The sequence below is a fragment of the Gallus gallus genome, chromosome 1 (genome assembly GCF_016699485.2).
Source record: "Gallus gallus isolate bGalGal1 chromosome 1, bGalGal1.mat.broiler.GRCg7b, whole genome shotgun sequence".
NCBI classification, from domain to species: domain Eukaryota; kingdom Metazoa; phylum Chordata; class Aves; order Galliformes; family Phasianidae; genus Gallus; species Gallus gallus.
Window position 1 is genome coordinate 50237109 of NC_052532.1, and position 14864 is coordinate 50251972.

A 14864-nucleotide genomic window follows, 5' to 3' on the forward strand; every position below is an offset into this window, starting at 1 on the left:
AGCATTCTTCAAGGACAAAATTCCTAAGGAAAACTATATATTCTTCTCCTCCCCCAACTTTAGGGAGCAGTGAGATATTTGATGCTGCAGTATTGTGAAAATAGAGTTGGCAGGTGTTCTACTTCTGTTTTTTTTTTTAAACTATAGTAGCCAAAGTATAATGAAGCTTTTTTTTTAATGCAGAAAAGTACCATGATTAAAAGTGACCAATGTAGGAAAAGCTTGCAGAGTTTCTGAAAAGGTTACAACTGCTTGTTGCATCCCATACACAAAGGCACTTATCAACGCATTTTAGGAACGCAGTATCCGACTTTAGTATGCAGAGTTTATATCGCAGCAGTGGTTTGGAACCACTCTAGAAGTCACATCTCTTTTCTTGGCAGGCACAAAAAAAAAAGAGTGAAAGACCCAAAAAGTTCACAGCACATTACGTTTAAGAACTATTCATTACTTCAAGGCCAAGACAAAGTTTTGAATCTATACATTAATGAAGTGTTCACAGAAGGATAACTTAGAAGGAAAACTTCATTCAGAGAATTTTGCAAACGCCCACTTTTCCACCTAATTTTTCCTTAATCTGCCACAATACTTTCCCTTGCTATTCAGCCTATGAATAATCCATCGCTATGCCTCCACTTGTTCAATCTCCTCAAATGCCCTTTCCAAAGTGGAGAAGCATAAAGCCTTCTATCTTCCTTTTAACAAAGTTGTTCCACGAACAATGGAAGTAAAAACTCATTTCCTACCAGTCTCTGTCACACATGGCTGCATCTCCACCACGCTAATCCCAGCTTCCTGCTTATCCACTTCTCCTTTGATGCCAAGGCCCCACCAGTACATAAGTCCTACGCAGACTCTTCCCATAATTGTTTTGCACCTCCTACAGCACCCCCAACCCAGGCAAGAGATGGCATCTGCTGCAGTTAATCTCAAAACACGTATTATGATGATGATGAGCTATCAACAGACATAGTCAGAAAATATAATCTTTTGCTTTGTTCTGAGGCCCTCCTTTTAGTAGGAAATTAACTTCCATCTCTTTTCCTAGGCAATCACTGATGTTTAACATGCTGGTAATTGTAAATATATTGTCATTTCTTTCTCCTCCTGCTCCCTTGAGCAAAACTAGACAAGAGACCCCAAACTTACTTGGAAAGCTACATACACAGAAAGCAAACTGCAAATCACATGAGACTTAACGATAGGAAACAAAACAACAAGCTCTCAAAATCTTCCCAAAATCTTCAGTCACGTCTCCTCCAAATGCCAACTGAGGTTTTTTTGGAAGTTGCAGGAATCACTTGCACACATATCCTTGCTAATTATGAGAGTACTCTCCACTAACACAAAGTGCAAGGAGACCTGCACAGATCAGTATTCTGAGACTTCAGCAATTCATTAACCTCCTCCTGTACTATCATCTCAGCAGCTCCTCCATTTTGGAGACTGTAATCCTCTGCTAATGGGTTTCCACCCTCAATTTCTGAAATCATACAGACTGTCAAGATACCTGTGAAATATTAAAACTTTATCAGTTTTATCCAATTCTATCTATGCTTGTGAAAAGATCATACTTTTTTTTTTTCCAGTATGAACAGATGTTCAGGGAAATAGTCTAGACTATCACTCTACCCATATACGCAGCAAGCTGTTGTTTCTTAATTGTCGTTTACAACATGGGAATTACCATGCCAGTTAGAGGATTGATTCAACTGACCTTCCATCAACAATAGCTGTTACTGTGCACCTCAAAAGCAGCAATAAACTCACTGGTTAAATGCTTCCCTCCCCTCTGTTTAAGGCCAGAAGCTTTAAATGCAACAGCAGCAAGCATTAAGGATAGAATATTTAAAGAAAAAATTAACTTTCACGTCTAAAAACACATCACCACAATCATCTCCTTGTATGGATCCCTTACACATATCTCTACTGAAATTCAATATATCCTCTTCACTTCAGTCTAGTCTATCTGTGCAGAGCAGATTTCTCACAAATGTTTAAGGGATGTCTCACAAAAGATTTCTGGAATGCAGTCTTACTCTAGATCTTCTGCCTCTTTTCTTCCTTCTATACCTGAAAAGAAGGTGTGCTGCAATTTGAATTTTGTAGATACTTTTTTTATTCACGGTGAGACAGATCAGTACTTCTCCACGAATTGTTCTGACTTGTTTTGAGTTTTCGTGTGGGGAGTTCAGTCACTGGCCCGGAAACCTCTGAGCAAAGGAATTTCTGGCATCTTGGTTCGAACTGGCACCAACCCATTTTCCTTTGTTCGCGTTAAAGGAACCACAATACGATAAGAAAAGAATATATACTTTTAAATTATTCGTAACAATTCAAAATGAATGCATACTCAGAGGATTACTACAAAAGCTTTCCTCAACCTGATTCATTTTTCTACTGAAAAGAATTATTTATTTCAGTAAAAGTCTGTAAACTGATCTTTCCAAGCAAGCTGAATATCTTTCCTGAGTAATCTGCTTTCACGTACAGCCCTCTGGTTTGAAATGTCAGAAGTAACAGCTAGTTACCTCTGAAGAAAATTCTACAAGCTCTACTGCTGTCAAACACTCATGCATGCACCAACCTAACACAAACTAGCACGAGCCCTAAACATGACTAAGCTGATTAAGTGCAAAAAGTTCAGCAAATCTATCAAGGTAGGAGCAAGAGAAATCATACCAGCTCACCAGGTCACAGCACCACAGAGGTGTGAGGCAGTTAAGAGTTCCAAAATACCTCTGTAAACAAGTTCTCAGTTCACACCATCTTGACCATAGGAAGCAGTACTTTTAGTTGTACAGCAAGTCCTATCTTCTACATCCGCTTTACTTCTATGAGGAGCACTATATTTTACAGTAGTGGATGGTCACTTCCTGAAGGGTCTAGCTAGGTTCAGCAACTTGCAAACAAGTTCATGCAAAGATTGTTTATATCTTTCTATCCTACTTATCATTTATGGCATCTATAAAGTACAGTGCCAGTCACCAAAATTTCTGTCTGCTGAACACAGGAAACAACAGGAGAATACAAAATTCTAATGTAATGTAGACCCATTCGCTTTTTTTTTTTCCTCCTCGTTCCATATGCTTAAAATTAATATTCAGTCATTCATCTGGGTGTGCATACAAAGAATACAGAAGATGCAATGATCCAGTCTGAAAGTATGTTTTAAGACTGTAATTCACAAACATTTACGATGCCAATGGCTTGCTCTACAAGGCCAGGATGTGAACCCTTACTGAAACTGAGTGGCACCAGCTTGGTGTAGCTACCACATCTTTTTTCTCAACTATACAATTACACTGGTGATAAATAGCTATTATGCTAGTGACATAGGGAATATAGATAAAGCTCAGAATTATTCCTGATGCTTAAAGAACAGCAAGGAAAATTATTTAAGTCTGTTGCTATTATTTGTGTATTCAGCATTTGTAGCAGGTTGCACTAAATTTTAAAGAATGAATACAAAATTATCCAACTTTCATTATATGAACATGCTTCCTACTGAAAAGGAATAATTATTTTTTTTAAACCAAGACCATTTCCAATAAGCTTTATCATTAATAAATTCACATGCAATCAAGTGAAGTTATATTCTCGTTTTACAACTTTACTGCCAATTTGAAAATGTCAAGCCAAGCAACTTGCCTGATCACTAATTGTTTAGCTAAAACCAGTGCTTGTTTACATACTAAGTCACTTTTTCCTCAGCAGTAAATGCCTCCACAAGCAGAAAGACTTTTGCCTTTTTACTTTCATGTAGTTCAGTTCAACAACAAATTATTCCAAAAAAATCAATGCATCAACAGGGAACTGAAAAGCAGAATTCCTTCCACCCCCCCTTCTATTTTACAAACAATTTGGAAGACAGTATCTTCTCTTTCAGAAGAAGTGTTAAAATATGTGTTTATTTATACTAACCAGAAATAATACGTTCGATTTACTAATGGAAAATACCGGTTTTGTTTAATGAACTTCTATGCATGCATTCCAGGGATTTCCTTGTCTAAACACCTACAGGATACTACTACATGTTTTATTCTTATTACTCTTTATGACAGTTATACAAAGAGGAACAGTAGTAGGGAGAATGAGCAAGAAATCAAATTGTCCTCAAGCTTTTTTAAACCATTTTTCCTGCCCATCTCAAGCAAGCTACTTTATAGTAAGTGGGCTTCCATGTAAAGGTAGGAGAGAAATCACGAATGGAGTATTTAGCCATTATTTTTGGATCTACGTCTTTCCATGTAACATTTAATACAGACATTGTAAATGTTAAGTTTGTACATCACAAGCAGATGTTTGAGAAGAGCGGTAGAGAAACAAGAAAAAAAAAGTCAAACCTATTGAGACATACGCTTTAGCTAAAGATTGAAACAAAGAAGGATCACAGATCAACCTGGAAGCAACTCATCTCACTCGTGTAAGATGCCGCTCATCAGTTCCTATCTAAGAGCAATGTACAGCTGAAAAGAGAGCAATTTCCAACCATCCATATAAATGATGCATCAGAAGGCAGTTACCTCGGGCAGCTTCTGAGAAGTGTCTGCTTAGGAGAGGGAGGGGCAACAGCCACTGCAACCAAACCAGAAAGACTGCCTGAACAATGAACTTCATGTTAATGGAGTGTCCTGTAGGTAGTCCTTAAAAAGGAATGGGGGGGGGGGGGGGGGGGGGCGGGGGGTGGAGGTGATGTTTGAATAAAGAGGCTCTGGGATTCTAGGAATTTGGTCAGTGTACAAATGCTTCCTGCTTCGAAGTACAATCAGCTGTTTAAAATGGTGGTAAATCAGAATACAACTCCCCTCCTTTTTGCTAGAAATTACAACTAGAACTAAATAATTAGAGAAATCAGTAGTGTTATTGGTGTCAATGCGGTATCGACTGGGAAATCTGCGATACCACATTTAAAAATCAGCAAATTGGAACAGAAATGCACTTCTTTCTTGTTTTGGGAAGACTACACATGCAGTCTTGTCTGACCAAGAGACTTTTTTTTTGTAAGTTCAGAAGCAGGTTTTGTGCTCTTCCTACGCAGGACAAGTACAGAACGTGGAAAAAACAACAAACTGGGCTGCTCTTACCAGAAGACATCTGGAAGAAGGCACTATGAAATCCCAGGGAAAAGCAGCATCACACTGTTCAAATGTAGAATGCATGCCGTCCACAAATCTTTTCCGCTCTCAGTGTTAGCAGCAGTGCAGGATAAACACGTGTGAACAGAAAGTGGAAACTTTACCTTCAGATTTAACATTTTTCTGTGTGAACTCGATTGTTTCTTCTTCCTCAGTCATCTACTTTCCACTATTCCACATATCCAGAAAATGCTTGCAGAATGACGCTACGCTAATGGCGGAGGTTATAAGCGAGGTACATGGAAAGCTGGTATCTCTTCATGACAAAATAAGACATGCTATGCTAAATGTTTTGCTACCTCCTAGTATGAGATTTGAAAGAAAAATGAGTGAGTAGGTGAAACACGGTACCTTAAAAATCATTCAGTCATCATTTAATGATGACTGAAAACATTTTCAAACATTTTTAAGACTAGCTTGCAGAAGTAAATACTTAATTTAAATGATTTTTGCATAGAACATTCAGACAAGTTTTCTTGGGGATAAATACCTCTAATTTTAGGTACAAAAAGATGAAAAAAATAACCAGAACATTAAACTAATAAAATATGGAACGGAATTAATGAATCCCTTGGCAGTTAAAATACTTAAGTATAAATTCTGCATATTTTTTCTTGTCACGTTTAGAAGTACTGTACCTTAAACAGTGCAAGCCAGCTTTTTCAACATTATTGACTTACCAGTCTTACAACTAAAATATAGCTGCTCTACAGCTCCAGAACTCACTGCTGTCTCATCCATTGCTGCCCACTCAATTGCACAACAAAGGGCAATGTTTTTCCGTGCCTCAGGCTCTCCCCTTACACACACAGGTAGAGATGCAAACTCGTCCTGCCACTCCATCGCAGGGAGTAAAAAAGGACTTCTACAATGTGAAGTTGATGAAAGTATTCCTGAATTTCAGTTGGAACAGCTATTCAGTTTTCACCTTGAGCTTTTGTTCCGAGGTCTCCCACCCTCCCATATCCTTTTAAATTTTGAATGAAGTAAAATAAACTATAAAAAAGTCAAAGGCAAAAGTCTCCTACTCAGACACCAATATAAGAGCTAGTCTGAATTATTACTAGAACTGAAGCACATTGAGAGAACTGCAACACCCTGTGACAAAACCATCTAGTTTGGTCAAATGATGTTTTAGGGGGGCTAAGGGGAGAGAAGGGCACAGGTTTAGGCTGCATTTATCTAATAAGCTTATTCTACATGCAGAAAAATCAGCTACGATTTTTAGCTTTAAACATAACTGTTGATGTTTCCAAGGAAGGGCACTGTTTGCCACAGATTTCAAGAGAAGCTGAGGTGACACATAAATTACATGCACATAATTGAGTTGATAATCTGAATTAGGATCTGGAGGTTATTTTGAAATTCCGAGTATGATCCTCAAAATGTTGTTGCTGGCCCTGTCAAAAAAATTCTTGAGAAGTTGACTTCTCCTTTGCCTGAGAAGAAGCACAGTTCAAGGTAGCTGTTTACAGTCTCAGAAGCCCATGTAGACTCATGAAAGTGAGGGCTGCAGCATTAGCAGCAGCCCTCACTGCAGTACAGCCATAGTTATAAAACACTGGCACTGTGCAAAAACTGCACATCTTTCACAGGACTGGAGATGGTAAGCCTGTTCCATATTTCACTTGTACTAAGAATTTTTAATGAATAACTTTACATAAAAGTTGGTTCCAATCTAAATGAGTTATATTCATGTTGTAAATAACTAGTCCAAAAACCCTGTATACAATCTGTGAGGGCTGCTTCAAAAGTAATATCTCCTATTTTATTATATTGGCCTGTGACATCAGAGTTGGATGATGGTGATGTGGCCTTTTCACCAATATTCCATTACATTTTGCTGCAGTGTGACAGATGGCAGCAGAGGGACAGTCTGACCAAAACAGTGTCTGACATGGAAGTGTGGATGAAGCAAAGGTGTGTCACTGAATTCCTCCATGTGGAAAAAATTACACCTACCAATATTCATTGACACTTGCTGAATGTTGATGGAGACCAAACAGTGGACGTAAGCACAGTAAGGCAGTGGGTGATGCGTTTCAGCAGTGGTGACAGCCACATGAAAGACAAGCCATGTTCTGGATGTCCACAAACAGCTGTTACACCATGAAATGAAGAGCCTCTCAATCAGCTTGTCAACGCAAATCAGTGGATTATTACCAGAGAATGGTGCACAGAGCTGAATATCGGCTTCAATGCGCTGGGAACAGTGGTGGCAATGTTCAAACATTGCAACATTTGCACCAGATGGGTCTCACAAAGGCTCACACAGGAACAGAAAGGACATTTGTATGTAAGTCTCTCAGGACCTACTGAACCAATACAAGGCTGAAGGTGACAGCTTTCCAGAGCACATGGTTATCAGTGACAAGACATGGTATCACCACTATAAGCAGGAGTCAAAACAGCCCATGAATTCCCCATGGAAGAATAAGTTCAAGATGTGCTCCTCAGAGCGTAAAGTGATGTGCACTTTCTTTTAGGATACGAAAGGGCTGGTCCTTCTGGATTTCCTGGAACCTGGAAAAACTATAAACTCTGACCACTACAGTGCAACACTTGCATAGTCAGCCCAGAGAAGAAGACAACACCAGGCCCCATACCAGTTTGAAGGCTTTGGAGCACACCGCCAATCTTGGCTGGACCATCCTACCACACCTCCCTGTATAGTCTGGATTTGGTGTCTTCTGACTTCCACCCATTCAGGCCAAGGAAAGGTGGACTGCATGGGAAACAGCAGTTATGCTGTCATGGCAGCAGTGAAACAGTGGGTCATCTCTGCTGGTGCAGATTTTTATGGGCATGGCATACAGGCTCTTGTTCATTGATAGCAAAAATATATAGCTAACAGTATGTTGAAAAATAGCATTTTGTAGCTGAGAATTTGCTCTGTGAAATAGTGTTATTGGTCTTTGTAGTTCAATACAGCGAATAGTGAGATTATACCATTTCTTCTTCTTTTTTTTTTTTTTTTTTAATACTAGAAGGTACTCTTGCAATGTCAAGTTTTTATCCCTGAATCAAACTGCACTGAAACAGCCTACTGCATCTCAGAAATGAAGTGCTTGAACTCACCCATAGATGTCAGCTCCTTGCAGCCCACTACACAGCTGTAACTTTGCAAAGGAAATTTCAAACTAAACCGCAGCTCGTTGAGAACTACTGCTTCCATTGAACATTTCTCAGAAGTGTCTTTTTATTTCTGTTTTTTTTCCACTGCCAATTCAAATCTTATTTGAATCCATTGGAATGCAGTTAAATATTAAAAAATATCTGGGTTTGCCTAAGGTTAACACTTGCTGACTCCGCGAGCACTGTGATGCAAGTTAATTCCCTCACAGGTCCCTCACGGCTGAAACCGTATCTTCTGAATATAATGTCAGTAGAGTTACCCAGATGAAAGGCAATTCAATTATCATGGTCAACTTTTCAGGAAAGCAAATTAGAAGCACTTAAGAAGTAAAAATTCCATCTGCACAGCTGTAGAGGGAGTAAACTATGAAGTCTGATGAACAGCTGGAAAGGGAAAGACTAGTCTTCATCTACTGTATCTATGCGTGTAGCAAACATCTGACTCACATCCAAACTTGCGATCTATTTCTTCTCAGTAATAAGCCCTGATTTTAATTCAAACCAAGCATGAAGACACCACTGAATACACACACGGAGAACTACAGAAACGTTTAGGATGGAAGGGATCTCTGGAGATGATTAATCCCACCCTTTACTCAAAGCAGGGCTAACTACAGCAGGTTGCTTACGGTTGCACCCAGCTGGGTTTTCAGTATCTTGCAGCACAACTTCTCTGGGCAGCCTATTCCATTGCTTGACTACTCCCATAGTTATTGGGATCCTTTTTCTTTTCTTTCTTAATTTTGAGTGCAACTTTCTGTATTTCAGGTTGTGTCCCCTGCTTCTTGCCTCACTGGGCAGCACAGAGAAATGTCTGCAGTCCCATCAGGTATCTATCCATACACACAGAAAAGTTCGCCTGACTCCAAACCTTCTGATCTCTAAATTAAACAGTAGCAGCTCTCGGCTCATCCTCATTTTCAGATGCCCTAAGCCACTCTGTGGTCCATCACAGACCCACTCCAGGATGCTCAACTAATACTTAATGGAAGTAATTTTTTTAACGCTTTTTTTTTTTTTTCCCCTCTTCTCCTTTTCAGATCAGTTCAAGAAGCTTTGAAGACAACACAGTTGTTTTGGAGTAAATTAAAGATATAAATTAAAGATATAAATTACTGGACCTTTGTGTAACAATCATCGATTTATCCTGGATGCCAGATCATTGTCTCTTACAAGTGTTAAGCTCCATCTTGGCAGGCAGTTTTCGTTAGGTAGATGAAAATTTGAGATTGTGGATAGAAAAAGATTCAAGTGATCAATTTAAGAGCAATACCCACAACGTAATACACCCAGCGTTATGCTACAACTACACAAAATTATTTTAATCTCTTATCTGTATTACTGAAACTGCATTTTAAGACTTCTATCAACTTATTATTTGATACACAAAAACGTAAATTTATTAGTTTGGGGGAAAAAAAAAAATCACTCCTGCCTATCACTGATGTCATTCTCTTTCCAGTAACTATAGTTTTGGAGAATAGAGCAATTGTAAGGCACTTGGAAAAGGTCCAATTAGAAATCAGGTCAACTGTAAAATAACCACAGCTTCCACTTGCACCTAAAATAAGACAGCAAACAAAAGGCTAGGATAAACCCAATACAACATCTCTCATATACTCACTGTAACAGCATGTACCATTGTGTAACTAAATAAGTAATTCACAAGAGCAGAAATGTAACTCCTGCTCTTTAAATTTTATGCCTGCACTGATTTCTTTCTGGAACTTTCTGAAAGTTTCTACTTTTCTACTTCAATAAGCTTTGTATCTCTTGGTACCACAGTAAGTTGGGCAGTCTGAATAGAAAGAAATAGCAGCAATTACTTTGAGAAGTTTGGCTCGTTTCCATGATGGAAAGAATGTGCATGCTCAGCACTAGCACTTCCCCAAGCTCATCTTGGCTACCTCAGAAAGATTTTCCTCACTGTTGCAGCGGCAGTCAACTTAGTCAATAGCTCATCTGAAAGGTAAAGAAGACCTTCAGCTTGAGTCATATCCCAACCTTTCTGCAACAAGTATATAGCTGATGAAAGAGGCAGTAGAATTCCTCTTCATGAGGAGACATCCGACTGGGCACACTGGGAATGGGGGCTGTCGATTAAAGATTTGTGCTGTGGATTTCCTAAAGATAATCTTCTTGCTTGTTCCAAAAGGTATGTCAAGGAAAACATTTAACTGTGATACGAACATTAAATTACCATTGTATTAGCCAAAGGAAAGAATACAGAATACAGCCATTACTGCAATACACATTTAGGACCAAGCTCTGCTCTTCTGCTACCAGATTTCAGTCTGAAGTCATTGGAAACACCTTTTTCTCCATGCGTTTTGCAAATAGAAATCTGTCATTTTTTCCTCCCATCAAGCTTTTTTCCTTAAACCGCTAAGTACTGGGATCTTCAACTGCTCATCCTTAAAAAAGCATTTTGTTTACAATTTCAGTTCCTTTAATACAGCACATTTTAATGAATTAAGGCTCGCATTTCAAAGACAACCACTCTACCATTTGCACAACAAGAGAAAGGTCCTACTTCTAGCACATTTCAAATTATTTCCCCGAAGAAGAAAAATATAAATGTTTAATGTACAAATTTTCACTTTAAAAATAAAAAGTGGAATTTACTACCTCAGCACTGAGCTTCCAGAATGATTCTCCTTCACAGCAAATTCTGATTTACCTTCTGAAACTGCAAAGCATATTTCTATGCTTTTAAATTTAAGGCAAATCAACAGCCTGATTTTATTTTATTTTTTCAGCCACTATCCACTGTTAAATACCAGTATTTAAAGAACCAAAAGGGCGCGCACCAAACAACCAACCAATGCTCCCAGCACATTTAGACAAGAGTGCTTCACACCATTTACTATGATGGTAAGGCCCTTTTTAAATAAACGTGTGACTCACTGTTTGTTTTCTTCACCAGGAGGTGGAGTCTTGCCATGCCCCTCCATTACAAAATCCTCATGTTCCATCTGCAAAGGCAAGCATTGCAGGTCAGAATTGGTGGAGCAAAACGCACATCACCTGAAGTGGCTCTTTTCCATATGCAACAACTTAAGGCAGCCACTTTATCAGAGCAACTGGTCCAGAACAGACCACGTAGTTTCTTAGCAACATATGTTCATCTCCATCCCCATTGCTATGGTATCGTTTTCTTGCACAGTTCTCAGAAAATCTTGCAAGCGAAGAAGAATGATTTAATGGCTACAGCAGAAGACTTATCAGTCATTTTACAGACACCCTTCATTATTCTAAGTGTGACTTCTGTTGCTTCGTCCTTGTGTATAATGGAAGAATTAAAAAAAGCAGCAAAACAAACAAAACCACACTTGTCTAAACATGATCTCTCAAAAAAAAGTTAGTTTTCTTTTTCTTGTAAAAAACCTAATTAACTACAGATAGAAACTGCTGTAAAAACAGACTATTTGTTGTAAAAAATATAATTTTTATACGAAGACGACTTTCACTGCACACATCTAGCTTAGTTAGCAGGGTAAAAAAGAGGCCTGAGGGAACCTCAAATAAATGCTGTTCCAGTGACAACATAAGGTAGGCATTTCCTTTGGCTCACATGATAAAAGATTCCAAGGGCACTAAGGAAGTTTTCTGTTTAATTGTTTGCTTTTTAAATACAATTTTAGTCTACATTTGCAGTAATTTCTTCACCGAGAAAGAGGAATTGCATTATATTTGTTCATTAATTATGCACACTTCATTTAATTACTTCATTCAGCCAGAAGCTCTTGCAAAGGTAGCAGAATATTCTTCTCTTTCTACAGAAATTCGACACATGCACTTAGTATTTTATAGAAAACATCCAGGCATGGTTAGCAATGCTCTACTTTATATGAAGTCAGCAAGCAGGCCACAATGCAATGTTTAACAAGCTATACAAGAAATAAAGCAAATAAATCCTGATCACGCACGAATCCACGATCCACTACGTTACACTAGGAATGGAAAGGAAAGGAGAGCACTATTCTGTCTGTAAAGGTAATATAATTTAGTTACTCCTTTAAGGATAAAAACATCAACAAACAAACACACACAAAAAACCCCACAAGCCAACCAATAGCCACTACCCTAGCCTTCCCCTTGTGTCCCTCCCCTAAGAAGAGATAACTTCTACTCATTTCTGTCTTGATCACACTGACAAGTGAAAAATGCTGACAAAAAAAACATGATCTGCATGGTATCATCTAACAAGGACAGCAGAAATTACATTTTTCTCCTGCACAGACACAGCCCTAAGTAAACACCGACTGAACTGAGAAACTGAAAACTATATGCCGGTAACAACATCCTGAAGACAGTCAAGCAAGTAAACATAAGGTAATTTCACATTTGTAAACATGTACCCATACAACCCATAGTCAAAACAGTAATTTTGTTTTAAAGCACAGTTTGAAAGCAAAAAAGAAACGTGCAAACAACTTGCAAACAATTTAGTGAACAATGTGCACATCTATGCGCGTATTCCCACCACAACACATTCACATCTGGCTGTACCTCAGCCTACACTTGCTTCCCAGGAATTCTAACATCTGCTCTCAAACTGTCAATGTGAAAGGTATTCCACCAGTTGAATTGTTGCAAATTAAAAAAATAAGAAGATGGGATAACAGCTTTGTGGTGGCACACCAAAACAGGATGGTTCTGTCAGTGAGGGTAAAGTGGTTAATAAGTTACTCTTACACAACCTGAAATCAGGAGGTATTGTAGTATGAATTACTCTGTTTAGTATATTCTATGTTCAGCTGAGTTGAAGAATGCCTCTTGGTATGAAATGAGTACAATTCACTTGAATGGTAAGCAAGGGAATGGTCAGTGGGCAATACCAGGAGGAAGGATGAAATATAATACTTGGGAGTAAAAGAGGATGCTATACAGCACGTATAGCGCTAAACTCAGAAGGCTCCCACACAAAATAGAAATTCAGTTTAATGAATCTGTAGAAAAGAAGAATTTGTAAAAATTCAAGCATAAAAATAGAAAGCTTTTAAAACCACCGAAAATTTAGAATGGTACGGGAAATTATTTTATTAGATCGTAAAGAAGAAATCTGAATGAGAACTCAAACATCAGATCACCACCAAAACAAGGCAACTGCCAAAGTATTGCCAATAAAACTGCTGCTTTACTACAAATGTAAAGTAAATTACGGTGGTAGCAGAGCTGTTGGAGAACATTATTATCTAGCATGCATATCTATCGAAATTACCATTTCAAAGAGAGGAGCAGGCAAATAATTAAGAACTACAAATCGCCTGGGCTACAGACAACATTCTTGTAGGTCCAGATCCAATCTGTTTTAAAGCAATTGAAAAAAAAAACCCAAATCTACTTTGAATATGAATCAGTTCCCTTTACTTCAGACACTAGGTAGAATTATCTGAAATAATCTGCATTATAAAAAAAGGGCTAGTGCTAGGCTTCCTAAAGAAAGGCAATGGTAAGGTCTTACAAGAATTTCACCAAGAAAATTAATCACAGAGCAAGAAAGTAGTCATGAACATAGGAACTGCTGAATGCATGAAATCAAGATTAATTGGTAGGTTTTCAGTGTGCAAAAAAAGCCAACAATGAAATGCCTTGGGACACTAGAAGAGGACACGGGAACTTTAAGAAATTAAATATCAGGGAACTGGAAAACTCTGATAGAATGGATGACTGTTAAAAACACAGCTGAGTGGTCAGAGGAGCACAGTCAGTGGGTGGTAGGAGGCTGGCAAAAGGTGGGATGCTGCAGAGGTTTGCCCTGGGAATGATCTTTACATCTTTACCAGTGACTTGAAGGTCCAACATGGTGAACTCTGAGGTGGTCAGGCTCAGCCAACGTGCCCAGGGGCAGGGCTGCCATTAAGAGGGACCTAGACAGGCTGGAGGAATGGAGCAACAGAACAGTAAATTCAGACAGAACAGCTGCAAGCACCACACCTGAGAGGCCGTGGCAAGGACAGCAGCTGAAGAATGACAGGCTAGGAAGCAGCACTGTGGAAAAGGTCTTGGCAGCCAGCAAATAGATCACGAGCCAGCAGTGTGCCCAGGCTGGAACGGCCAACAGTATCCCAGGCTGTATTAATACAAGCCTTGCCAGTAGATGAGGGAATTGATTATTTCCTCTACTCAGTGCTCAACAGACCATATCTGGAACAATGCACCCAGTTTTGGGGCCCACAAGAAAACATACCCACTAAGTGGGCTGGCTGGCTTTTGCAGTAGAGACCACTGAGATGCTTGGTCCTGCAGCACCTGTCCTGTGAGGAAACGCTGAGGGTTCTGAGCTTGTTCAGCCTGGAGGTGGTTTTCAGGTGCCTACCCATACCCACAATGAAGTCAGCAAGGAGCCAGGCTCACCACAGTGGGGAATGGTGGGAGGACATGAAACGATGAGCCCAAGTTGGAACAACTCTAAGAACAAAAGCTCTGGACAAAGTATGGTCTGAGGCAGAGGAAAGCTTTTATGTCAATAAAGCCCGGATCTGCATTAACACAAAGCAATATATGACCAGCGCACACACAAGGCAGCAGTTTGACAATGCTGTAACAAACAGCACTTCTTCACTACAATTTAAACAAAACTTATCA

At 39.1% G+C, this 14864-nt stretch overlaps 1 protein-coding gene across 1 annotated transcript in view; it reads right to left on the reverse strand.

The window, feature by feature from the left end:
• TNRC6B (trinucleotide repeat containing adaptor 6B) overlaps positions 1 to 14864 on the reverse strand; it is a 141535-nt gene that overhangs the window by 91015 nt on the left and 35656 nt on the right. The window contains exon 4 of the mRNA XM_046907653.1: positions 11181 to 11248. Coding sequence (XP_046763609.1) covers positions 11181 to 11248 — 68 coding nt within the window. The remainder of the gene's footprint in view (positions 1 to 11180; positions 11249 to 14864) is intronic.